Here is a 25912-nt window from a genome sequence, read left to right on the forward strand (position 1 = left end):
TCTGGACTTCTCCTGGGAAACCATTCCCCACGTCAAAGTCACAAAGACCCTAGGCACAGGAAGATCAGGGCCCTCCTCATTCCCCATTGATTTCCATGCTCAGCAGCTCACAGGGTCTGGCCCAGCTCAGAGACTCTCAGCCTGGGGAACAGTGTCCCACAAGGGAAGGGCTGGGAGCCCCATTGCTGGAACCTTTCCAAACACACTGGAGATGGCTCTGGAGAAGCCCCTGCCCAGTCGGAGGCCTAGTCTTCACTTACCGGCTGGTCCGGCGGCACGCCATCGATGTTCTGGGATCGATTTATCGCGTCTGGTTAAGACGCGATAAATCGATCCCGGATCGATCCCGGAAGTGCTCACAGTCGGCGCCGGTACGTAAGTCCGGACTAAGGTACTTCGAATTCAGCTACGTTATTAACGTAGCTGAATTTGCATACCTTAGTCTGAAGTCCGGACTAAGTGGGGACCAGCCCGGAGAGTGAGGGGCTCTTGGGGGCTGTTTGCAAATGAAATCCCCCTTTGGAGATGTTCTCTCCCCGTTTCTGCCTCTCCCCAGACAGACAGGGGAAGCCACTGAGGAACCCTAATGCCACTCACTTGCTCTAGGTGATGGTATAATGGATGGCGGATGTTCAGGGTCAGCAGATGTCCCTCACCCTCCTCCTCACTCTCCAAGCCCAAGGCAGGCTGGAGAGGGTGGTGATCTGAGGAGTTACCCTGCCCAGCCAGCAGGCAGGGTGATGACAGTGGGCGATCAACTGTCTGCGAAAAGAGGAGTTTGTCTTATTGTCAAGGGACGGAGAAACTCAGCCAGCAGCAGCAGGGTGCAGAACACTGCCCTAGTGCGGAGGTGACAGCGCCTCCAGGATCGTGACCTCCCAGCACTTTATACACCTTCCTGGAGCCTCCCAACCCCCCTGGGCTGTAGCGATGGGACCCCAACCCTACTGATGGCAAACGGGCCTGAGCTACCGGCTCAGGGTCACACCAAGTGTCAGAGCCATGGATGGACCCATTCACTAACCACTGCTGCACACTCCCTCCCACAGCTGGCAATTGCAACCAGGCCCTCATGTCCGGTCCCCCTGCCTTTGAGAGGGAGTGTCACTCCTGGTTCCATTGCTGCCTATTGATCTGTGGGACTTTGGGCAAGTTGCTTCCCCTCTCTATGACTCTCGGGGACTCACATCCCTGAATGGGCTTTAAAAAAGACAATGGTTCAAGTTTGGCCCCAACTATTTCTTGTTTCTCTACACTAGCCATTTTAGCAAAGTTTAGAATTCTTGACATTCAACACCTGGAAACATCCCTTTGCAGACGGCTTGAACATCCCTTATCTCACCCAGGCTCACTGCTGCCTGGAGTTAGAGAATTGACCCTATTCCCTTTGGACCTACCCAAGGTGTCACACAGCAAAGCGGTGACAGAGCCAGAAAGAGAAGCCAACAGTCCTGACTCCTGTTCTAACTAACAGACAACAACCCCCCCAGAGGCAGGGATAGAGCCCAGGAAATAAGGGGTGACAATTTTCATGGAAACCGATTTCTGTCAGAAAATCCATTCAGACTAAACCACTTTGTTTCTTGAAATCATAACAAGTAGGAGGAAAATTCTTTGCAAAAATAAGAAACAAGAGCATCTCCTGTTTGTCACAGTGCATTAAACTGTCTCGTCGTACATAAAGGGGAGACACTATGATCTAGAAAATTAGACGAGATGCTTCAGTCTGAGCTAAGTAGTTGCTGCTCTTAACAATTTCAAAAGAATAAAATACCAATAAAACAGAATATTATGTCATAATCTGATATGTCTCAATGTGACAGGACACCTCCTATTCTGCACTGCTACTAGTGACACTCTTCAATGGATCCCCATCATCCACCCATCATGAGGTAGGAGGGAGAGGATTGTTATTCGTACTTGACAGAAGGCGAGACTAAGGCTGAGAAAGGAGCAGTGACTTGTCTTAGCTGATGCAGCCAGTCAGTAGCAGAGTTGCTCTCAAATGAGCTACAGACCAGCAATGGTTCATAGTAATTATTCAGCAAGTATTTTAGAAGAATTGGAATGTTAGAGAGGATCATGAACCGCTCCGAGACAATTAATGGAGAGCAGCATCAACGTTGGTCAAACATATAACTGGTTATGACTTACTTACTTGGTCATAAAAGAGAACAACAAAGACCAGAGTTTCCTCCCTGTCAATAGCCCCCTCCTCAGCCAATCAAGGTTGAGACCTTGAGGGGTGGGAGGCGACGGGTTCTCATCAAATAGCCCAAAGAATGGCACAGTCACCACTGAGGGGATCACTCTCAGAGCACTATTCCAGTCTCACCTCTCTGTGAGGGCCTCCCACAACACCCCCGGCCCCCACTACACACACAGAGCTCCTGGTGGTGGGAGGAGAGCAGAGGAAAAGGACAAAGGAAGCAAGAAGAGAAAGGTAGGAGGGACAGAGGAAAAGGGAAAACAAAAAGGAGAAACCCCAATGTCCCCAGTGATTCTAAGAGACAAAGTCCTACATTGGGAATACAAGGCTGCCACCTCAATCTAGTGTTTTCTGTTCCTGGAATTCAGCCGGCACCTGGTGGATCAGACTGAACAGGTTCCAAACCTCTCAGAGGCTCTTACCTTCTACACAGGGATGTCTGTTTTCCAGCAAAATCAATAAAAGAAAAGGAGAAAACTCCAAAGAGGGTCCTCCTTGCGCTCACGTACGTGAAAGTGAATTCTCTTTCAGTCTTCAAGGAGAGACATCGAGAAGGAGACATGCTGAAGCAAACCCACAGGGATCTCTAAGGTTGCCCCTGTCCTGCACTCGTGTCCTGCCTGGCTGATGTCAAGATCTCTCTGTGAGATCATCAGCTCCCCACCACCTTTGTCCAATAGGCTGAGGTCCTGCCAAAGGCCCTTGTGATGTCACTGCCACACCCACCTCTCCCCTGCAGTGCTGATGTCCTGCCCCTGTCCAGCCACATTGGATGTTTGAGCTGCTTCCCCTGGATCACCCCACTCAATGACTCTTCATTGTGGGGATGACACCGACTACACAGTAGAACACGAGAGGCTCTTCCCCAGGCCGCAATCAGGTTTTCATAAATTAGTAGACTTTATGGCCAGAAGGAACCATTAAAGCATTTAACCTGATCCCCTGTGTATCCTAATGCCTCCTGTATGTCAGAAGAGCTGGGTTTTTCTTTTACTCACACATTTTCCAGAAAGGCATCTAGTCTTTATTAGAAGAGATCAAGAGATGGACAAGCCATCATTTCTCTTGGTAGTTTGTTCCAATGATGAATCACCCTCTTACAAATCTGGGTCTTATTGTCATTATACTTTTTCCGATTTCTGCTTCCATCCATGGGGTCTTGTCATGCCTTTCTCTGCTAGGTAAAAGCCTTTTATACTCAACATTTTCTCTCCATGAAGTCAAGCAACTCACCTCTCATTCTTCTTTTGTATATACTAAACCGATTGAGCTTTTTCAATGTCTCATTAAAAGGCATCATCCCCATCACTCAATTATTAATCTTTTCTGTATCCTCTCCAATTTTTTTAACATAATATTCAAAATGTGGACACAAGAACTGGAGTCAACATTTCAATATCAGTTTCACCAATGCTGTATCACTTCCCTTTCCATACTCACTACTCTATCCATCCAAGAATGGCTTTAACCTTTTCTACCAGTTTCACATTGACAGATCATGTTGAGCAGCTCATCCACTATGGCCCTGAAATCCTTTTCAGGGTGACAGCTTTCCAGTGGACTGTCCCCCATTCTGTAGGGTGCCGCCTGACTCCTTTGTTACTGGAAGTATGGGTTTGCATATGGCTTTATTAAAACCTAATTATTCAGTAAGTATTTTAGAAGAACTAGCCCATTAGAGAGAGAATCATGAATGACTCAAAGACAATGAATGGAGAAAAGCAGCAAGAGCAGTCAAACATGTGTTTGTTCATGGCTTATTTCCTTGGTCTTAAAAGAGACTAACAAGGACCTTAGGCCTGGTCTACACTACGAGTTTAGGTCGACTTTAGCCGCGTTAAATTGAATTAAGCCTGGACACGTTCACACGACGAAGTCCTTTCTTTCGACTTAAAGGGCCCTTTAAACCGGTTTCTTTACTCCACCTCCGACGAGGGGATTAGCGATAAAATCGGCCTTAGCAGGTAGGAATTGGGGTAGTATGGACGGAATTCGACGTTATTGGCCTCCGGGAGCTATCCCACAGTGCTTCATTGTGACCGCTCTGGACAGCACTCTCAACTCAGATGCACTGGCCAGGTAGACAGGAAAAGCCCTGCGAACGTTTGAATTTAATTTCCTGTTTGCTCAGCGTGGAGAGCACCGGTGACCACGCAGAGCTCATCAGCACAGGTAACCATGATGGAGTCCCAGGATCGCAAAAGAGCTCCAGCATGGACAGAACGGGAGGTACCGGATCTGTTCGCCATATGGGGAGACGAATCACTGCTGGCTGAACTCCGAAGCAGTAAACGAAATGGCAAAATATTAGAAAAGGTCTCCAAGGCCATGAAGGACAGAGGCCATAACAGGGATGCACAGCAGTGCCGCGTGAAAATTAAGGAGCTAAGGCAAGCCTACCACAAAGCCAGAGAAGCAAACAGAAGGTCTGGGGCAGAGCCGCAAACATGCCGCTTCTACGCGGAGCTGCATGCCATTCTAGGGGGTGCAGCCACCACTACCCCAACCGTGTGCTATGACTCCCTCACTGGAGAAACACACAGGGAAGCGGGTTCGGGGTATGAGGAAGATGAGGATGGAGAAAATGTAGATAGCTCACAGCCGCAAGGAAGCGGAGAAACCGGTTTCCCCAACAGCCAGGATATGTTTATCACCCTGGACCTGGAACCAGTAACCCCCAAACTCACCCAAGGCGTGCTCCCAGACCCTGAGGGCACACAGGGGACCTCTGGTGAGTGTACCTTTGTAAATATTACACATGGTTTAAAAGCAAGCGTGTTTAATGATTAATGATTAATTTGCCCTGGCAATCGCGGCCAGTACAGCTACTGGAAAAGTCTGTTAACGTGTATGGGGATGGAGTGGAAATCCTCCAGGGACATCTCCAGAAAACTCTCCTGGATGTACTCCCAAAGCCTTTGCAAAAGGTTTTTGGGGAGGGCTGCCTTATCCCATCCGCCATGGTAGGACACTTTACCACGCCAGGCCAGTAGCACGTAGTCTGGAATGATTGCATAACAAAGCATGGCAGCGTATGGTCCTGGTGTTTGCTGGCATGCAGACAACATCCATTCCTTATCGCTCTTTGTTATCCTCAGGACAGTGATATCGTTCACGGTCACCTGGTTGAAATGGGGCAATTTTATTAAGGGGACATTCAGAGATGCCCGTTCCTGCTCTGCTGAACAGAAATATTCCCCCCTGTTAGCCACGCGGTGGGGGGGAGGGGTGAAGTGATCATCCCAGAGAATTGGGTGTGGTGGGGAGGGGAGTTAGTTGGGTTTGTGCTGCATGTTAACCCTGAAACCGCAGCCCCTCCTTTTACATTGCAAACCCATTTTAAATGGCCAACCCAACGGGTGCTTGGTATGGGAAATGAGAGCGCTACTGTTTGAAACCATTCCCACATGTTAAGAAGGTTAAAAAAGCCAAAAGACTGTGTCTTACCATGGCTGCCTGCAAGCCGAAATCTGTTGCCTGGCACTGCGTGAGTGATCTCTCACACCAAACCGGCAGGCCCTCAATATAAGAGGAAAAATGCGACCTAGTAACGAAAGCACATGTGCTGTGTAATGTGAACAGCAAAATTTAACGTGAAAGAGTGTACCCATTGTTCTCTAAAATGTGTCTTTTTTAACCACTTCTCCCTTCTCCTCCACCAGCTGCAAATGTTTCTCCTTCACAGAGGCTAGTGAAGATTAGAAAGAGAAAACGTAGGACGCGTGATGACATGTTCACAGAGCTACAGATGTCCTCCCACGCTGACAGAGCACAGCAGAATGCGTGGAGGCAGTCAATGACTGATTACAGAAAAGCACAATATGAACGAGAGGAGAGGTGGCGTGCTGAATCGCGGGATGAACAGAGCAAGTTGTGGGCTGAAGATGATAGGTGGCGTCAGCTTGCAGACAGAAGGCAAGAGTCGATGCTCCGGCTGCTGGAGCATCAAACTGATATGCTCCAGCATATGGTTGAGCTGCAGGAAAGGCAGCAGGAGCAGAGACCGCCGCTACAGCCCCTGTGTAGCCAACAGCCCTCCTCCCCAAGTTCCATAGCCTCCTCACCCAGACGCCCAAGAACACGGTGGGGGGGCCTCCAGCCACCCAGTCACTCCACCCCAGATGATTGCCCGAGCATCAGAAGGCTGGCCTTCAATAAGAGTTAAAGTTTTAAAATGCAGTGTGTCCTTTTCTTTCCCTCCTCCCCCACCCATCCTGGGCTACCTTTGCAATTATCCCCCTAGTTGTGTGATGAATTAATAAAGAATGAATGAATGTGAAGTAACAATGACTTTATTGCCTCTGCAAGCGGTGCTCGAAGGGGGGAGGGGGGGTGGGGTGGTTGGCTTACAGGGAAGTAGAGTGAACCGGGTGGAGGGGGTCGGGCGGAGGGTTCATCAAGGAGAAACAAACAGAAGTTTCACACCATAACCTGGCCAGTCACAAAACTCGTTTTCAAAGCTTCTCTGATGCGCACCGTGCCCTGCTGTGCTCCTCTAGCCGCCCTGGTGTCTGGCTGCGCGTAATCAGCGGCCAGGCGATTTGACTCAACCTCCCACCCCGCCATAAATGTCTCCCCCTTACTCTCACAGATATTGTGGAGCGCACAGCAAGCAGCAATAACAATGGGGATATTCTTTTCGCTAAGGTCTGAGCGAGTCAGTAAGCTGCGCCAGCGCGCTTTTAAACGTCCAAATGCACATTCCACCACCATTTGGCACTTGCTCAGCCTGTAGTTGAACAGGTCCTGACTCCTGTCCAGGCTGCCTGTGTACGGCTTCATGAGCCATGGCATTAAGGGGTAGGCTCGGTCCCCAAGGATCATGATAGGCATTTCAACATCCCCAACGGTTATTTTCTGGTCCGTGAAGAAAGTCCCTTCCTCCAGCTTTCGAAACAGAGCAGAGTGCCTGAAGACTCGAGCATCATGTACCTTTCCCGGCCATCCCACGTTGATGTTGGTGAAACGTCCCTTGTGATCCACCAGGGCTTGCAGCAGCATTGAAAAGTACCCATTGCGGTTTATGTACTCGGTGGCTTGGTGCTCCGGCAAGGGGCTGGTGCAATGCAGCCCTACAGCTGCCAGCACCCAGATCGCCGATGAAGGCTACCAGTCATGCTGCACCATCTACTGCCAAAAGGCAGTTAGCTGCTGCTGGTGTGTAGCAATGCAGTCCCATGTCTGCCGGCACCCAGATGACATATGGTGACGGTGAGCTGAGCTGAGCGGGCTCCATGCTTGCCGTGGTATGTTGTCTGCACAGGTAACCCAGGTAAAAAGGCATGAATCAATTGTCTGCCGTTGCTCTGACGGAGGGGGAGGGGCAGGTAAAAAGGCGCAAATCTATTGTCTGCCATTGCTCTGACGGAGGGGCCTGACGACATGTACCCAGAACCTCCCGTGACACTGTTTTGCATCATTCGGGCATTGGGATCTCAACCCAGAATTCCAATGGGCGGCGGATACTGCGGGAACTGTGGGATAGCTACCCATAGTGCAATGCTCCGGAAGTCGACACTAGCCTCGGTACTGTGGACGCGGTCCGCCGACTAGAGCACTTAGAGCATTTTATGTGGGGACACACACAATCGGCTGTATACAACCGATTTGTATAAAACCGGCTTCTATTAATTCGACGTAATTTCGTAGTGTAGACATACCCTCAGTCTCCTCCCTCACAATAGCCCCATGCTCGCCCAACCAGCATTGAGACTCTGAGAATCAGAAAGCTGAGAGTTCTCACCAGATGTCCCAGGTCACCACCAGAGGCAGTCACTCTTAGAGCACTATTCCAACCACAGGTCTTTGGGAGGACCTCCCACAATGAGAGTTGGAGTGCAAACCCTCCCGCCCCCCACTCCACATGCACAGACAGGTCCTGGTGGTGAAAGGAGAGCAGGGGGAAAGGACAAAGATGCAAGAGAAGAAGAGAAAGGAGGGAGAGACAGGAAAAGGGAAAACAAAAAGGAGAAATCACAATGTCCCCAGTAATTCTAAGGGAAAAAGTCCTAGGTTGGAAATAAAATGCTGGCCCCACAATCTAGTGTTTTCCTTTCCTAAAAATCAGATGGCACCTGATGGATCAGACTGAACAGGTTCCAAACCTCTCGGAAGCTCTTACCTTCTATACAGGGACGTCTGTTTTCTAGCAAAATCAATAAAAGAAAAGGAGAAAACTCTGAAAAGGATCCTACTTGCGCTCACGTACATGAAAGTGAATTCTCTCTCGGTCCTCAAGGAGAGACCTCGAGAAGGAGACGTGCTGACGCAAAGCCACAGGGATCTCCAGGGTTGCCCCTGTCCTGCACCCCTGTCCTGCCTGGCTGATGTCAAGATCTCTCTGTGAGATCATCGCCTCCCCACCACCTTTGTCCAATAGGCTGAGGTCCTGCCAAAGGCCCTTGTGATGTCACTGCCACACTCACCCCTCCCCTGCAGTGCTGATGTCCTGCCCCTGTCCGGCCATATTGGATGTTTGAGCTGCTTCCCCTGGATCACCCCACTCAATGACTCTTCATTGTGGGGATGACACCGACTACACAGTAGAACACGAGAGGCTCTTCCCCAGGCCGCAATCAGGTTTTCATAAGTTAGCAGACTTTATGGACAGAAGAGACAATTAGAGCATGTAATCTGACACCCTGCATATCGCATGCTTTCTGTATAGCATAGTAGCTAGTTTTTGACTAAACACGTTCCAGAAAGGCATCTAGTCTTCATTAGAAGACATAAAGAAATGGGGAATTCCCACCACTTCCATTTCTAGTTTGTTCCTTTGGTGATTCATCCTCACTGTTGAATACACTGCTCTACAGCCAAAATGCTTCTGAAATAAATGTAATCAAACTTTACTAATTCTGGGTCACTGAGAATGAAAATGATGCTTAAAATTGTTGATTGACTCTAGTTTTCAAGATACGCTATTGGGTCAGTATATACGACCCTTGACTTGGGAATGGCGGAGGATAAGTGAGTTATAAAGGGAAGGGATCTCAATTTAAACCAGAAATGACTAAAATACATCTTTGACTGGATCAATGAATAAATCTATGACTGGGTTTGGACAGTACTTGCTTTTTAGGCAAAACAATGAATGATGCAATCTGAAGCTGGTATTGCGTCATACATGATAAGAATTGCATCATGTTATTCCTAGAAGTCATGGATGATGCAATCATAACGAAGCTTACATCACTCTGCTGAACAAATTGCCCTATATCAGCTCTAGAAATCATACAGTGTCGTGCTCTCTTATTTGTCAGTGTTTGATTTGGCAAAGGGACACATCTCTGTTTAGCCAAAGTGAGCAGAGATGCCTCGTACTTGTGTGAACAGTGCAGATAACTTCTGCTATGTTTGTGGTGAAGTGACTTTTGCATCACAAAAGCGCAGTATAACCACTATGGTTAAGAAAGCCTATCACCTTTATTTTGGCTGCAAAATTGGAGATCAGGACAAGAGGTGGGCCCCACACATATGCTGCAACACTTGTGCAACAAATCTTCGCCAGTGGTTGAACAGGAAAAGGAAATCTATGCCTTTTGCAGTGCCAATGATTTGGAGAGAGCCAACAGATCATACCAGCAATTGTTACTTCTGCATGGTGCCTCCAGTTGGGAAAGGTGTGTCAAAGAAGAAAAAGTGGACTGTGCATTATCCAAACATTCCATCAGCTATACGCCCAGTACCCCACGGAGAAGGACTGCCAGTTCCTGATACACCAGATTCATTCTCACTTGAGTCAGACGAGGAAGAGGATGAAACTTCTGGTCCTGAACCATCAATGTCACAGGACCCACATTTTCTCCCATCCTCCTCCTCTGAACCACAGCTCATAACACAAGGTGAACTGAATGACCTTGTCAGGGATTTGGAACTACCCAAGAGTAAGGCAGAGCTGTTGGGCTCCAGACTACAGCAGTGGAATCTCCTGCAGGTGATGTTAGGGTTTCCATGTTCTGTGACCGTCAAAAGGATCTTGTCCCATTCTTCTTCATGGAAGGTGATCTTGTAGCCTGCAACAACATCGATGGTGTGATGGCAGCCCTCAACATCGTTTACGATCCAGATGAGTGGAGCTTGTTCATTGATTCATCAAAGACGAGTCTTAAAGCTGTTTTACTGCATAATGGCAATGTTTTGCCATCAATTCCAGTGGTCATGCAGTCCATATGAAGGAAACCTATGACAACATGAAACAACTTTTGAGGTGCATAAACTATGACCAACATCAGTGGCAGCTTTGTGGCGATTTGAAGGTTGTTGCTCTCTTGCTTGGTCTGCAGACTGGATACACAAAGTACTGCTGTTTTCTCTGCGAATGGGATAGTCGTGCAAGAGATTCCCACTACATCAAGAAAGATTGGCCACTCCAACAGTCATTGAAGCCTGGGAGGAAAAGTGTTCAGCATCCACCATTTGTTGAATCAAGGAAGATTTTGTTACCACACTTACACATCAAGCTGGGTCTGATGAAGAACTTTGTCAAGGCCATTGACAAAACACAAGCAGCTTTCAAGTACCTCCGTGGAAAATTTTCAAGGTTAAGTGAAGCTAAGATAAAGGAAGGTGTCTTTGTTGGTCCTCAGATTCGTGAACTTCTTCAAGATGATGCATTTGACCATACACTGCGTGGCAAGGAAAAGACGGCATGGAAAGCCTTCCAGTTAGTGGCAATACATTTTCTTGGAAACAACAAGGCAGACAACTACAGGTTGTTGGTGGAAAACCTCCTCAAGGCATACAAAAGCCTTGGTTGCAACATGTCACTAAAGATACATTTTTTGCACTCTCATCTAGATTTTATTCCACCGAACTGCAGAGCAGTGAGCGACAAGGACGGCGAGTGATTTCACCAGGACATTGCAACAATGGAGAAACGCTATCAGGGCAAATGGAGCCCATCAATGCTTGCAGACTATTGCTGGACAGTGACAAGAGATGCTCCATTTAATGAATACAAGAGACAAGCCAAGAAGTGCCGAGTCGACACTGAATAGGACTAAACTATGTACATCATAGTTTTTTGCCTTTTGTTTCATAATAAATTTTATTTATATAACCCTTTTGCTGATTTTTAAAGTGTTACATAAACAGGACAGGTGAAATATTATCATGTAAAGCAACCATAAACACATGAAAAGACCTAGGTTTACAATTTATGATTAAAACTCTACTATCTACACAATATACATAGACATAAAATGTAAAAACTTAAATATCTTAGAAACAGTAGCCAATCCGTTGTTTTAATTGTCATATTTGAATTCAGCACATCAAAATACATAATAAATAGCACATTTTATCTCTGAAGCAGACTACGTCTCAAAAATTGTAGACCAGTGACATTTGTGCCCCATTTCTAATATGAATTGGTCTCTTTTGAGTTTCCAGCCACTGGGTCTTTTTATGCTTTTCTGTGCTAGATTAATGAGCCCTTTAATCCCCGATAGTTTCTTTCTATGAAGTCACTTCAACACTTCAATGACGTCACCTCCCGCTCTTTTTTTAATCTAAACAAGCTGAGCTCTTTCAATAGCTCACTAGCAGGCATTTTCCTCCAGCTCTCAAAACGTTTCATTGCTTTCTGCTGCCCCATCTCCAATATTTCAAAATCTTTGTCAAAGGTGGACGCCAAAACTGGATGCAGTATTCCAGGATCAGTCTTACTGATGGTGTGTCACCTCCTGCTGTACACTACATATATGACAGACAAAAACATGGTACAGGTACAAAAACAGATCATGTGATTAGATAGAGAGACAGATAGATAGGTCCATTTCTTCTCCTTACACACAACCTCATTTAGTCATAATGACAGATTTCTCTTTGAGTGTGAATTATGCTAGATAGATAGATAGATAACAAATAACCTATGGAAATTATTGTGCTTCTTTTCCCTTTAATGATTGTCTTTGTCCACATCATGATTTTCTTATAAGTACTCCTTATTAAACATTATTTAGCAAAGATTTTTTATGCCTATATCTTACTCCATCGCTCATTTACAAACAGCTCATAAAAAGTACTTGGTGTTTGGATTTCGAGCTGTTTTGACTGGATACATTTTAAACATGCTGTGTTTTGTTTCTCTGAATAAATGGAAGTATCACACGTGGGTTCCTGAAAAATCAAGGGGCTAATTCTCAGCTGGTTTAAATTGTCATAGCTCTGTGGAAGTCAATAGATCTCTGAGAATTTACACCAGCTGAGGATCTGGTCCAAAACCTCATGATTATGAAATTAAAACTCACTTTGAATATTCTGTACAAAGGCCCTGATTCCGCAGCCACTTCAGCATATTCTAAACTTTAAACACATGAGTGTCCCCATTGAAGGTTTAAAGAAAAACTTATACTTAAGTCCCTGTTGGTTATGGGTTAGGGTTATGTATAGGGCTTAAAGCTAACACCAAACTGGTGTCAGACCCGGACACTGTACAAGTTACTCTCCTTTCCCAATCAAATAAAGCCCTGCAATTGGTGCATTGGAATTATTCTCCCTTTCGGGGTTCTGGATTATTAACATGAAATAACAGTTTATCACAAAGCCAGAATCTCTGGGTCTTCTCCAAACTCACCAGTCCAGTATGCCGCTTCATCACCAACCTCTCCCTCCTGGACATCCTGCTCACCAGCATGGTCATCCCGATGGTGAGCAATCAGGAGACAAGTTCCTTCCCTAGCTACCATGCCCAGGTCTACTTCCACTTCCTGATGGACTGCATGGAGTTCTTCCTCTGTGATGTCATGTCCTTAGACTTCTATATGGCCATCTGATACCAGCTGCAATACGTCGCTATCATGAGCAATTGTATCTGCCTCTGGCTGGTGGCTGCCTCATGGTGAGGGGTAACATTTGCAAAAGCACTTATGTGACAAGGTTCCATTTTCAAAAAATGCCTTAGTCACTCAGGCCAGATTTTTAAAGGTATTTAGGTGCGTTGTGAGATTTTCAAAAACATCTTATCACTTAACACCCATTGATTAAGCATCTAGGTTCTTTAGGTAATCCTCCATAGGCACCTAAATACCTTATAAATCTGGCTGTATTATATTTATAATTGCCAAAGGCACTTTTGAAAATAAGACTTATGTACCTAAATAACTTGGTGGGGTATGATAATTTTACCCAATGGCAGTAAATGGAGGAGAATCTGTGTGTGTGTAAGTGTGAGTGTGAGTGTGTGTGTGTGTTTATATGAGAAGAAGAGGGAGGATGTATAGCGAGACAATGTATAGCCAGGTCTACACTGGAAAAGTTTTGCTGATCTAGCAATACAAACAAACTCTCCTATTGTAAATGTACTAGTAGTTTTGCTGGTATTGCTTACACTGATTCTCTGAGAGAAACAAGCCACACCGCAGAAGCATTTTAAAGCTGGTTTAACCATATTTACACTAGAGGTTTTACCGGTATAGAAATGTTGCAAAAAAAAAAAAAAAGATCTCACTTCCAAACTGACATTGCTATGATGGTGAAAGTTTCTAGTGTAGATCTGGCTTATATGTTTCTTTTTGCGAGATTACATTATAAGTGCAATGCACTGAGACATTGCTTTCAGTGTGTGTTTGTTAGTCAAGTACACTGCTCACATGTGTGTTCTTGTCAGTGTACATTATTGTGAGTGTATACCTGAGTTGAAATCAATGTGCATGTGAATTTTCTATTCCTGTGTGTGTCCTTGAGAACATACATCATGTGAATGTACAATATCGTGTTTATTATTGAAAAATATTGTGTAAATTTTGTGTGTGTTGTCAGTGCTTCTTCTAGAGTGCAAGTGTGCATTATTGTTGTGTTTGTGAACACATAATATTGTGTGTTTATTATTGAAAAATATTGTGTGACTACTTGTGTGTTGTGACTGTGGATTATTGTGTGTATGTTTCTACATGTACATGATTGTGTATTTATGGGCAAATATTATTTTGTGCATGTGTATGTTTGGAAGTGAACATTAATAATGACTTACCGCTGAGCCTGGTAGAAAAATCAAAAGCTGCTGTCTTCCTGCAGCTCCTAAGATAATAAGATTTTAGTCCATTCAAAGGTGATGCCTACAATGCATCTTTCCCTCACATGCCAAGTCCAGCTCATTTCAGGAGTCCTTCAACGTTTGTATTTCCTGTCTTGTTAATTTTAAAACAAAATTTGTGATAATTATTTTGAGCCACATTGTCAAATGTCACTTTTATTCTGCATCCTGAAAGGACTCCAGAATTGTGCAAAAAATTACATATTTGGGCTTTTATTTTCAAGGGAGTCTACGGAAGTTCGTGCAGTAGATAGGAATTCAGAACTTCTTCCGGGCCCAGGTCCTCCAAGGTATTATGCACCCAGCTCTCATGGGACTTGGTTTCTGGTTTTGCCACTGACATACTTGGTGGCTCTGGGCAATAGCCAATACTTGGTGCTTCAGAGCAGGTGAAAAATCAACTCATCCAGTGCTGAACATGGAATGTAACTTATTCCTTATGCCCGGAGGCCAGTTCAGAAGAACTCAGTTCCCATTCAGGCACCAAATGAAATGGTGCCCATGGATGAAGTTACTCTGATAATGACATCAGCCTCGTGATAGCCTCTAATGGAAGGAACTGTCATAACTCAACTCTATAGATGATCAGGGGAAAAAAGTCCCATTATTCACTGCTCTGTTGATCTAAAGTGTCTATATGGCTGCCATGACTGCAGTATCTGAGCCAGGAGTGCTCAAAAACATTCCATCCCGATGTTTCCCAATGGATAAATTGCAGGGTTCAGCAAACAACATTTTCACAGAAAGTCTTCACTTTCCTTGAACATTTTCTGTTTTTCATTTAAAGAAATGAAAACTGGAAAAACAAATATTTTTGGCTGAAAATTGTATTTGTAATTTAATTTAATGTAATGTTTTTTGACAGTTTTCAGACAAAAAAGTTCAGTTTTGAAAAATGTTGGGGATTTTCTTTGACAAAAAAACCCTAAATTTTCATGAGGAAACAAAGTTTCCAACCACCTCTGTTTTAACCACTAACTCTTTAATATATTTATCCTCACCCTAACCGTACAAGGCAGGAGAGGACTATTAGATCCATGTTACAGATAGGAACTGTTGTCCAGACAGAATGACGTGCCCAAGATCACACAGGAAATTGAGGGCAAAACAGGGAGCTGAGCTGTCACCTTCAGCCCCCAACTAAAACCTCTCCAGCACATCATCAGAGATCTACAACCTATCCTGAAAGATGATCCTTTACTCTCACAGATCTTGGGAGACAGACCTGTCCTCGCTTACAGACAACCCCCCAACCTAAAGCAAATACTCACCAGCAACCACACATCACTGAACAAAACCACTAACCCAGGAACCTATCCTTGTAACAAACCGCGATGCCAACTCTGTCCACATATCTATTCAAGTGACATCATCATAGGACCTAATCACATCAGCCATACCATCAGGGGCTCGTTCACCTGCACATCTACCAATGTGATATATGTCCCAGCATCCCCACCCCCTGCCATCATGTGCCAGCAATGCCCCTCTGCCATGTACATTGGCCAAACCGGACAGTCTCTACACAAAAGAATTAATGGACACAAATCTGACATCAGGAATCATAATACTCAAAAACCAGTGGGAGAACACTTTAACCTGTCTGGTCATTCAGTGACAGACCTGCGGGTGGCTATATTACAACAGAAAAACTTCAAAAACAGACTCCAAAGAGAGACTGCTGAGCTGGAATTGATATGCAAACTAGACACAATCAACTCAGGATTGAATAAGGACTGGGAATGGCTGAGCCATTACAAACATTGAATCTATCTCCCCTTGTAAGTATTCTCACACTTCTTCTCAAACTGTCTGTACTGGGCTATCTTGATTATCACTTCAAAAGGTTTTTTTTTCTCTTACTTAATTGGCCTCTCAGAGTTGGTAAGACAACTCCCACCTGTTTATGCTCTCTGTATGTGTGTATATATATCTCCTCAATATATGTTCCATTCTATATGCATCCGAAGAAGTGGGCTGTAGTCCACGAAAGCTTATGCTCTAATAAATTTGTTAGTCTCTAAGGTGCCACAAGTACTCCTAATCTCAGGTCAGACTGTCAGAACACAGGTCAGACACCCCAAACTGGGGGTATATGCTATAATTAGATTTCACCAAGCCAGTAATAAATGTGAACTCCTGGATCACTATATTAGTATTACCATGGAGTCACAGGCAGTCCCCTAGGCTCTCCAGCCAATCTTACCAATCAGATAAACTGGACTTTGTGATAAAAGGTTATTAAAACAAAAAAATCACATTATATTAGGTTACTCCCAACCCCAAAGGGTCAGTCACTTATCCCAGGTCAATGGATATTTTTGATCTCACATCAAAGGCAACGCTAGCAGCAAATTTCTCTAGTAAACTAAGTAAAGGTTTATTAGCTAAGAAAAGAACTGAAAGTTATTGAGAGGTTAAAGCAGGTAAAAGACATTACCAGGTTTGGACAGTCCAAGTTTGTCAGTCCAAAGTGACAGCAGAGATGTGGTGATCTGCTAGCTTTCCATAAGTCTCTCAGGGTTACCCAAGATAACTTTGGGGATCTCTGTCTTGCATCTGGTATGTTCCCTGAAAGTGTCCAAAGAGCTCAGTGATACAGAACCATTCCCTGGATCCATTCTTATCGCTGTCTTTCTGGGAAAGCAATCTGGCAAGTGTTTCCATCACAGCATGGGTTTTTCCTCTGTTAACTAAACACAGACAGGGTCTGTGGATTTCCCTTTGTCAAACACAATGACCCCTGCTTTGAAGTTAGCATGTTCTTCATTTACATTTCCAAGGCTCCAATCGCATTTGATGGGCAAATGTAATTACCGGGATACATGTGATGTAAATTGCAATGTAACAGTATACAACAATTCTTCATTAGTTTTCATGAAGTTATACGGTGGGGGCCGCGGTTCCCTGTTCCCAGCCAATGGGAGCTGCGGGGGGCGGTGCCTGGAAGGAGGCAATGCAGGAGCCCTCTGCCTCCTTCCCCCTCCCCCCCTGCCTGAAGGGGCGCTGCCAGCTGCTTCAGAGAGCGGCGCGGGGATCGCAACACCACGGGGGCAATCCCGCAGGCGGTGGGGGGGGCGGGCGCGAGGAGCTTGGTGGGCCACATGCAAGAGCCCTGTGGGCCACATGCGGCCCACGCGCCGTGTGTTTGAGACCCCTGGTCTAGTTCCTAAATAGACCAGCTGGGACTCTTTTCCAGCCTGGGACCCCCTTCTTTTATAGTTTCTTCCAGCTGGCTGGAAAGATCTTTTGCTGTGACGTGGGGGTCAGTCAGTCCCCATTGGTCAAGCAGTCTCCACTGTACACAGTCTCTGGATAATGGATTATTTCCTTGATGGGTGTTGATGAGCCATTAACCGCTGTCTGGCTACTCCATTGTTGTACCTGAAAGGCTAGTTGTGGTGTTCCCAACCCAACAGCATATTTTAGTAACACATATAGAAATAATTCATAACTTCACATACAATAACACATACAATCCAACAGATCAAGACTTTTAAAATGATACCTCACGAGGCATACTTTGTACAAAACATATCATAATGATCTGACAGTGGTGAATATGGGGGTTCCAGGATGCTGCTTTGAGGTACAGAGGCCTTACATTCAACTCAATGCATTTCACCTCTCTGTCTGTAACACAATAATGGTTCAACGCTGCATCGGATCAATTCCAACACTTCAGCGAATGTTCTAGGCATCAGCGGGCAGAACTGAACTGAGTGTGTCAGAAATCTGGAAGCAGGAAATGGGAGACACTTGGGCCCCTGGCACTGGGTGGGATGGGCAAATGGGGGCCCTTGATGAGAGAGTTGGGGGTATCTGCACCTTTAATCCCCTCTGTGGTCTATTGAGAAGCCACCTACAGCAATGGGAGGGACAATAATTCCTCATGGGGAAGCCCCTGCCCCAACCAGTTTGGTTCTGGTGAACAGGGCAGGGATTTTGCAGGACTCCACACGCCCTGCCGGGACGGTGGATGGTATTTACACCTGTTGGTGAAAATCTCCCTCTAACTCCTCCCAGCTGTGAGTGATGCAGACTCAGCAGAAATTCTGCCCAAGTTCAAAATTGAGGCAGATTGGGCAGGTGAGTGACTCCTAGAGATGGAGCGGGGGTGGGGTGGGGGGGGCTGCAGCAGCCTGGGCCCTGGGAGAGGAACAGGGAGGGGAAATTCAGTCTCATTCATTCATTTCACAACAAAGAGCCTCAACTCATGGAACTAGCTACAGGCAGAAGAGCCAAAAGCTCTGAGCCCTGGCACTTTAGGGCCTGTTCACAATTGATTCTGCTTCCCCCAGTATCTCTCCTTAGACTCTCTCCTGTTGCACTGTGTGTCCAGTGTGACTCACCAGGGGCTGTTGCTTAGGGGACCGGGACCTGGCCCTGCAGAGACCTGTCACCAGCAGGGGCAGCTCCTCCTCGGGGGAGGGTGGAGTGAAGTCCCAGCAGGAATGTAACTGCTGTGCAGTGCCCCTGACATACCGTGGGGATCAGCACCGCCTGCTGCCACTGGGGAATCCTGGAGGCTGCAATACACCAGGCTGCTACCGATGCCTGTGCCTCACTCAGGCTGCAGGCAGCACCGGGAGAGGCCCAGAGCAGGGCACAGAGGTGGCTGTGGGGCTGTTTCAGCTCATATGCACTGGGAGGTCTCGGGGGGCTTGGTGATGCAGGGTTACCAGAGGAACATGGAATAATGGGGAGCCCAGCGCTGGCCCTGGGGGGATGGTTCCCCAGCCCCACAGATCTCACTGCCAGGATGTTTCCCCTGAGACTCAGCCTCACTTTCCCCTTTGTTAATTTCTCCCCATCCCCCCTGCTGCTTTTGCCCCTCATTTTTTTAATGTTCAAAAACAGAACCAGAAACAATAGAACCCCCCAGATGGTGGCCACAGAAAATACTGACCCTAGGACCAGTTCTCCATCCACATCTCACACTCCCCATGAGACCCCCTGTTCTCAGTCCAATCTCTGACCACAGTCCTGCATGTCTGGATGGGTCCCTCCACAGCTGGGGTATGCAAATCCCCTCATGCAGCCCTCTCCCCCCCACCAGCTGGGATGGGGGACTGTGGAAAGTCTGGGGATGCAGCCACATTAGCATTGGCCTCCCCCCTCCTCAGACGCAGTTGGTGGGGACAGAAATGAGGACACCCCAGGAGGGGGATGTCTTGAGGGACCTGGGATTGTTCTGGGAGTGCCCAAAATAAAGGCCCACCAGGGCTGATGGGAACTTGGCCCCAGGGAGGGTGTTGTAGGGCCCTGAATGGCAGCAGGGGCCACGTTTCTCTGGGTCTGTCTCTGGTTTGTTTGTTTCCCCAGCTGCCCCCACCAGAGTGCTCTGGCTATTGCTCAGGGAGGGGAGGCTGCTCGCTCCTGTCCCTGGGCAGATGCTGCTGCAGCCGCCATTGGGAACCAGGAGCCCAGGCCGAGCCGCTGCTGCTCCCGCAGAATTGAGTTTTCCCCTTTAATTATTGAATAATTAAATCTCCTGAATTATGATGCTTTTTTCCATAATCCAATACTGATACTAGAATTCCCTCCGATTTCCTGCCCGTCCCTGTAATTCTCAATAAGGCTGTGACTGGGCCATGGGGAATTTTAGTATATTTCACTGTAGAAGTGTGGGAAAAACACAAGGAGGCATGGAAAGGTCACTTGGCGAGACCTGATCTGGTTTTAGCCCCAGACGGAGCAGCATGAGGGGTCACTCTCCACCCAATGGGGGCTGCTCTGTGTGTGTTTGGGACCCTCCTCCCCTCAGGCGGGACCCTCCTCCCCTCAGGCAGCACCCAGAGTGGTCACAAATCTAAATTTAATTTCCCACCATCATCACCACCTAGGGTGACCAGACAGCAAATGTGAAAAATCGGGACGGGGGTAGGGGGTAATAAGAGCCCATATAAGGAAAAGACCCAAAAATCGCTACTGTCCCTATAAAATCGGGACATCTGGTCACCCTACCACCACCCAGCCCTGCCACTGACACGGGCAGCAGGGAGCCCTGGGTGACGCACATTAACAGGGGGATGGAGCCAGAAGATCCCATGGCACTTGGGGGTGGGGGGCAGCAGCAGAGGAGGGGCAGATGATTGACTGTTGGGGGTTGGGGGCTGGGTTTGGTTAATTATAAATAAATTGGGAGAAGGGGGCACAGTCTGCAGAGGATATTACATCAATATTTAATGCATAGCTGGGAGTTTAAGGGATCCAGCCCACTGGCCCGTTAGCAGCCAGGCAGTACCGTCCCCCATGTTCTGTTCTGTTCTATTCAGTCCTTACAGCCCCTCACCCCCACAGGGTCCCAGTGCATCTAGCCGGGCACCAGCCAAACGACTCGCATTCATCCCCTGGGATTCTCTCCTGCTCCCTTCTCTCCCCAGTGCCAGGGATTTTCACTCTGTGTATCCGTTGGTGGATGTGGTGCCTGCCGTGCTCTGTGCGCTGGGGACTGGGGGCAGGTCTGACACGTCCCCTGGCACTGGGAACCCAGCGTGGGGATGTTTGGGGGGTTCTCAGATCCTGCGGGAGTTTGTCCCATAGCCTGGGAGCAGCTCCTTAGCAGCCTGGCAGATCCCGATCAGCAGCTCTGTGAGTGTAGGGATCCCACTCCCGCTAAGGCGCAAGGATTCAAGATGATCACACTAGCAGCAATTATTCCATCTCTGGAGCAGGGAGATTGGTTCTCTGCCCTTGACGTACAGTATGCCTATTTCTACATCTCAATCCTACCGTCCCACAGAAGATTCCTTTGATTTACCTATGGGCAGGACCACTACCAGTACAGAGTACTTCTATTCAGTCTCTCACTGGCACCCAAAGTATTCTCCAAGGTCCTCTCTGTCATAGCAGCACATCTACGAACATTGGAGATCGTAATCTACCCATATCTAGATGACTGCCTTCTCATTCCTTCAAAGATGCCCTATGAGCCACACAAAGGACATTTTTGCGCAACTGGGTCTACAACTCAGTACCCAGAAATTGGCCTTGACTCCACTATAGCATTTGGAGTTTATAGGGGTTGAACTTGATGCAGTTTAAGCAAGAGCATTCCTCCTGTTGCACAGATTCAACACTGACCACTCTCCTAGAGACAGTTCAGGCCAGCCAACAAATGACAGCAAGAAATTGCTTTCATTTTCTCAGGCACATGGTGTCATGCATATTTTTGACATCTCATGCCCAATTACATATGAGGTATCTACAGACATGGCGCAGATATGTTTAGAGGGATAGCTCAGTGGGGGGGTGGGATCGCTCAGTGGTTTGAGCATTGGCCTGCTAAACCCAGGGTTGTGAGTTCAATTCTTGAGGGGGGCATTTAGGGATCTGGGGCAAAAATCTGTCTGGGGATTGGTCCTGCTTTGAGCAGGGGGTTGGACTAGATGATCTCCTGAGGTCCCTTCAAACCCTGATATTCTATGACTCCATCCTGGGCTTCCCCTCCACAGCACCTTCCCAGCATATGTCCCTGATCTGCACTGACCTTTATGCTGCTGGCCTCCCACTGGGCCATGGGAAATGACAAGGGAGGGGCCAGCACAATCCACTCTGTCCCTGCATGGTCCCAATTATGCTCATTGTCAGGCAGCCAGGCCAGGAATTAAAGCCAGGAAAACAAAAATAACAACATGGATCCCAATGACATCTCTATTGGGTCTGTGAAATGACGGGGTTAATGTCACACCCAGCAGCAGCATTTCAGCACACAAGGGGGATACAGAAAGAGAAACACACAGGAAAGTGAATGTCTGTGAGGATCTCATGACTCCCATAGTGTGTGTGGGCTGCTAAATCACCCGTGGCACTAGGTGTGTGCGATGAAGCCCTTTTAACACTGCAAAGCCAACCTGCTTCCAGCCTCCCCTGTCTGACCCGAGCACAACACTCACCCAGCTCAGGCTCACCAGCTCCCTCCCCACAGACGGCACCGAGAGCGGGAGCTGCTGGGTACAGAGCAGGGCAAGGAGCGGTTAGGGGTGCGGTTGTACAGGAAGGTGCCCAGGTGAAGGATGTGGAATTGGGGAGGAGCCGTGTGGTCAGGTGAACACGTGGCGAGAACGGGAGATAAGCTGCCCCCTGGGCTCCTTCCTGTGAGCGGGTCCCATTTACCCAGCCTGGGCCGATCACTCACACAGCCCTGGCCCAGCCACCAAATCCTTTTCCCCAGCTCACCCCACCCCTCATCGCACTGGGACCAGATCCCCCACACGGCTGAGTCTGTAGCGCGGAGCATCCCGTACAACAGGGCCCCGGCGCTCTCACTCCTGCCTCCGCGCTGGCCCCTGGGGCTGTTTCACTCCCCTCCATGGGCAGAGACTCCCCCAGGGCAGGAAATGCCGGGAGGTTCCCATCTCGGAGTCAGATAACACAGTGAATGGCCCTGAGAGGACCTGGGAATCCCGCAAACCCACTCCCCCTATTGCGCAGACACAGCCCTGCCAGGTAACGCTGAGTGGGGCCCTATCAGCGCAGATAAAGGTCTCTCTTGTGCTGGTCACTGTGTGTAACAGGGATGTACATTCCTTTATCAGGCCCTGGTCAGCATCCCAGTCACGGCCCCTCAGTGACACCACAGACAGATCTCTATCGCAGTGACTGGCTACAAGAGCTTCCTGAACCAACGCTTCTTCCCCAATGTCGCTGAAATCCAGGTCTCAGCGCGGCTCCCAGAGGCTGCTCAAGGAGTGTTGTAGGGTTCCTGGGGTAATATTGCAGCAACAGTGAGACACTCAAACCCAGGAGGAAATGGGCAAAATTTGGCCCCATCCCAACTTTTAAATGGGGGATGGGTCATCCTGGGAAGTAGACACCAGAGGACACACAGGTAAACAGGTCAATAATAGTTCCCTGCAAAGCAGTGTGGGATAGCTATTGGAGGACTGCCAAAGTGGTGTGCAGCAGGATTGTGTGCACTCAAACAATAGACGGATGGAACTTTAGTCGCAGCATGGGGATCCACTTTGCAAGAGGACTCCAGAGTTCACCATGAATGCAGAATTAGTGTGCTGGGAAGGACTGTGGTATGTGTGCACATACGTTTTTAAACCAAATTAACTCAACTTAATCCAGTTTAAATCCCCTGTATAGACAAGTAAGGTGGCCACTGACACATCCCCAGACTACTGGACATTACAGAACTTCTGGAATAGGATGGGCCCGCCCTCGTTGGCTTCATCCTGACCCTGCCATCATGACTTCACAGGCACCACCCATGCAAAGTCACACTGTACAGAGGACACTGTGGTGACTCTGTTTAGTTAATTGATGTGAGAAAAAGAAAGGAAGGGTCATATCTTGATTACCAATTATATGTAGATAGAAAGTTAAAAATCAAATGACTTAATGCTGACAGAACTTCAAAGACTATTATATAATCTTGTGTGAGTTCACTTAAATATATTGCTTAATTAATTCTAGCATTTTTTCACCTATTAATTTTCAAAGATGTAGTGCATGAGGTGGGTGTATGTGCCCTGCCTTCCAGAGAGAACCAGTCAAGACAATAAAGAGAGGAGGAGAGAAAGCAGCTGCACATGTGTGTAGTTCTGATGTTTACGACATATGTACGTTATAACCGAATAACCTCCTCTGACAATGTAATGGTTTATTTTGTTAAGATAAATATTTTGGATTTCTTGAAATTCCACAGTTGAAATACAAATGACTTTATTTAGAGAAGTAAAACTTCAATATAGACTTGAGGGAAGAATCAAAAAATAGATGTAAATAATTCCAGTTCTAAAAATACGTTTAGATGCTTGTTTTTGAAATACTGTTGAAATGTAAATTAAAATGTTCTTGTATTTACACCTTGTTACAATAATATATTCTAAATTAGAATAATCTTTTTTCTTTCATATCTTACGTTGAACTTTCACAGGGGTAGAAAATTCTGACAGGGGTAAATGACCCCATCCACCCCCATCTGCTACCCCTGGGGCAGGGGACGGGGAAAGGTGAGGGCTGGGGGTTCCCAGGTGTCTGTTTTTCGACTGGAAGCTCCAGTTGAAAAGGGAAACTGGCAGCGTCCCATCAGCACAAAAAGTCCAGTTGCTGCAGTAACTGGCCCCCACCACTGGGGTGGGAAGATCAGCAGCGCTGGGAGGGGACAGTCTGTGCCGCGGGTGTTGCTGTCAGGGACAGAAATTCCCTCCAGCCTGAGCTGGGACTGGGCAGATTATCAGGGGAGCTGCGTTTGTACCCCCAGCGTTGAGACAGGGACTGAAATAAGGGCGGAGCGTCCCGGAGAAGGTGCCAGTGAAAGTGAAGAGATGGGACCTGTCAGTCACATTGTAAAACGAGACCTCGCCCGCCTCATAGTCCAGGAAAATCCCCACTCGGCTGGGCCTGACACTCACGGGGAGGGGGGTTGGAAGGAAGGTGCGGGCCTCGTATTCCCCATCCCATAGCCACACGACCCAGTATCCATCCTCAGGTGAGAGTGTGATGTCCCCCTTCCTGCTCACAGATTCCCCACAAACCCCCAGAGCCCAGCCTGTCTTGTCTCCCACCTCCACCTCCCAGTAACGCCTCCCGCCCGCGAACCCCTCAGCGCCCAGGACACTGAGATATGTATCAAATCTCTCAGGGTTGTCCGGCAGATCCTGCCATGTGTCTTCGTCTCTCACACGTTTCCGATCCTCAGACAGGACGAGGTCAGGATGAGCCGTGTCTGGATCCAGAGTCACGTCCACTGGGGAGAGAGTCACAGAGTCAGAGCCGGGGGCAGGGGCTGGTCACTGGGATCAAAGGGAAATTAACCTGCATCCCCGTTAATCGCTGCGGGGGGGGGGGGGGGGGGTTGTTGCTTGAGGGGAGTCAGGGCCCGTCTGCCTGTGAGGAGACAATGGGGGGAAAGGGCAGGAGGAGCGGGGGAGGGGTGAGAAGCTGTCACTGGAGCCGGGGGAGGGGACAAGTTGATGCTGGGAGAGGAAAGGGGAAGGGGAGGTGACAGGAGCAGAGGGGGTGGAGGGAGGGACATAGGGGAGGGGCGGGCACAAGGGCAATGGGGGGACAAGGGAAGGGACGGGCACCAGCAGGACAGAGGGGGGTGAATGGAGGGGCAGGTTCCAGGGGGTTGCAGGGGGAGAGGGGAGGGGTGGGCTCCATGGGAGAAGAAGGGGACAGACCGCAAGAGGCTGCGGGGGGCAAGGGATGGGGCAAGTACCAGGTGGCAGAGGGGTGTGAGGGAATGGGGAGCTCCAATGGGGCAGGGGAAATCAAGGGGAGGGTGAGCTGCCAGGGGGTGAGATGATGAGGAGTGGGGCAGGTGGAACCATGGGGGGGGGAGCAAATGGGCAGGCACTGGTGCCAAAGGGGCAGAATGGGGGTTGAAGGAGCAGGTGAGCAGAAGGGGGCCAGAGAGAGGGGTGTGGAGAAGGGCGGGACCTAGGGGGGCAGAGGGGTGTGAAGGGAAATGTGGGCACCAGAGAGGCAAAGGGAAGATGAAGGGAGGGGTAGGACCCAGAGGTTAGTAGGAGAGGTGAGGGGTGGGGCAGTGCTGAGGTGAGGGGAAGGGCTGAGACCAGTGGTCCCAAAGAGGGGTGAGGGAAGGGACTTGCACCAGGCAGGCAGAGGGGGCAAAGGAAACAGCAGGAACCAGAGAGGTAGATGGGGCAAGGGTAGAGCTGGGACTTGGGGCAGAGGAGGAGCTGGCA

At 48.0% G+C, this 25912-nt stretch overlaps 1 protein-coding gene across 2 annotated transcripts in view; it reads right to left on the reverse strand.

Annotated features, from left to right (window-relative positions):
- Window positions 1-23287: 23287 nt before the first annotated feature.
- The window catches only part of LOC101939443 (E3 ubiquitin-protein ligase TRIM39-like), a 36824-nt gene continuing 34199 nt past the window's right edge, over window positions 23288-25912 (reverse strand). For both annotated transcript variants that reach the window (XM_065565034.1, XM_065565033.1), the window contains one exon: window positions 23288-24948. In XM_065565034.1, coding sequence (XP_065421106.1) covers window positions 24389-24948 — 560 coding nt within the window. In that variant the 3' untranslated portion in view covers window positions 23288-24388. The remainder of the gene's footprint in view (window positions 24949-25912) is intronic.

This window comes from Chrysemys picta, chromosome 12, assembly GCF_011386835.1.
Source record: "Chrysemys picta bellii isolate R12L10 chromosome 12, ASM1138683v2, whole genome shotgun sequence".
Lineage (NCBI taxonomy): Eukaryota > Metazoa > Chordata > Testudines > Emydidae > Chrysemys > Chrysemys picta.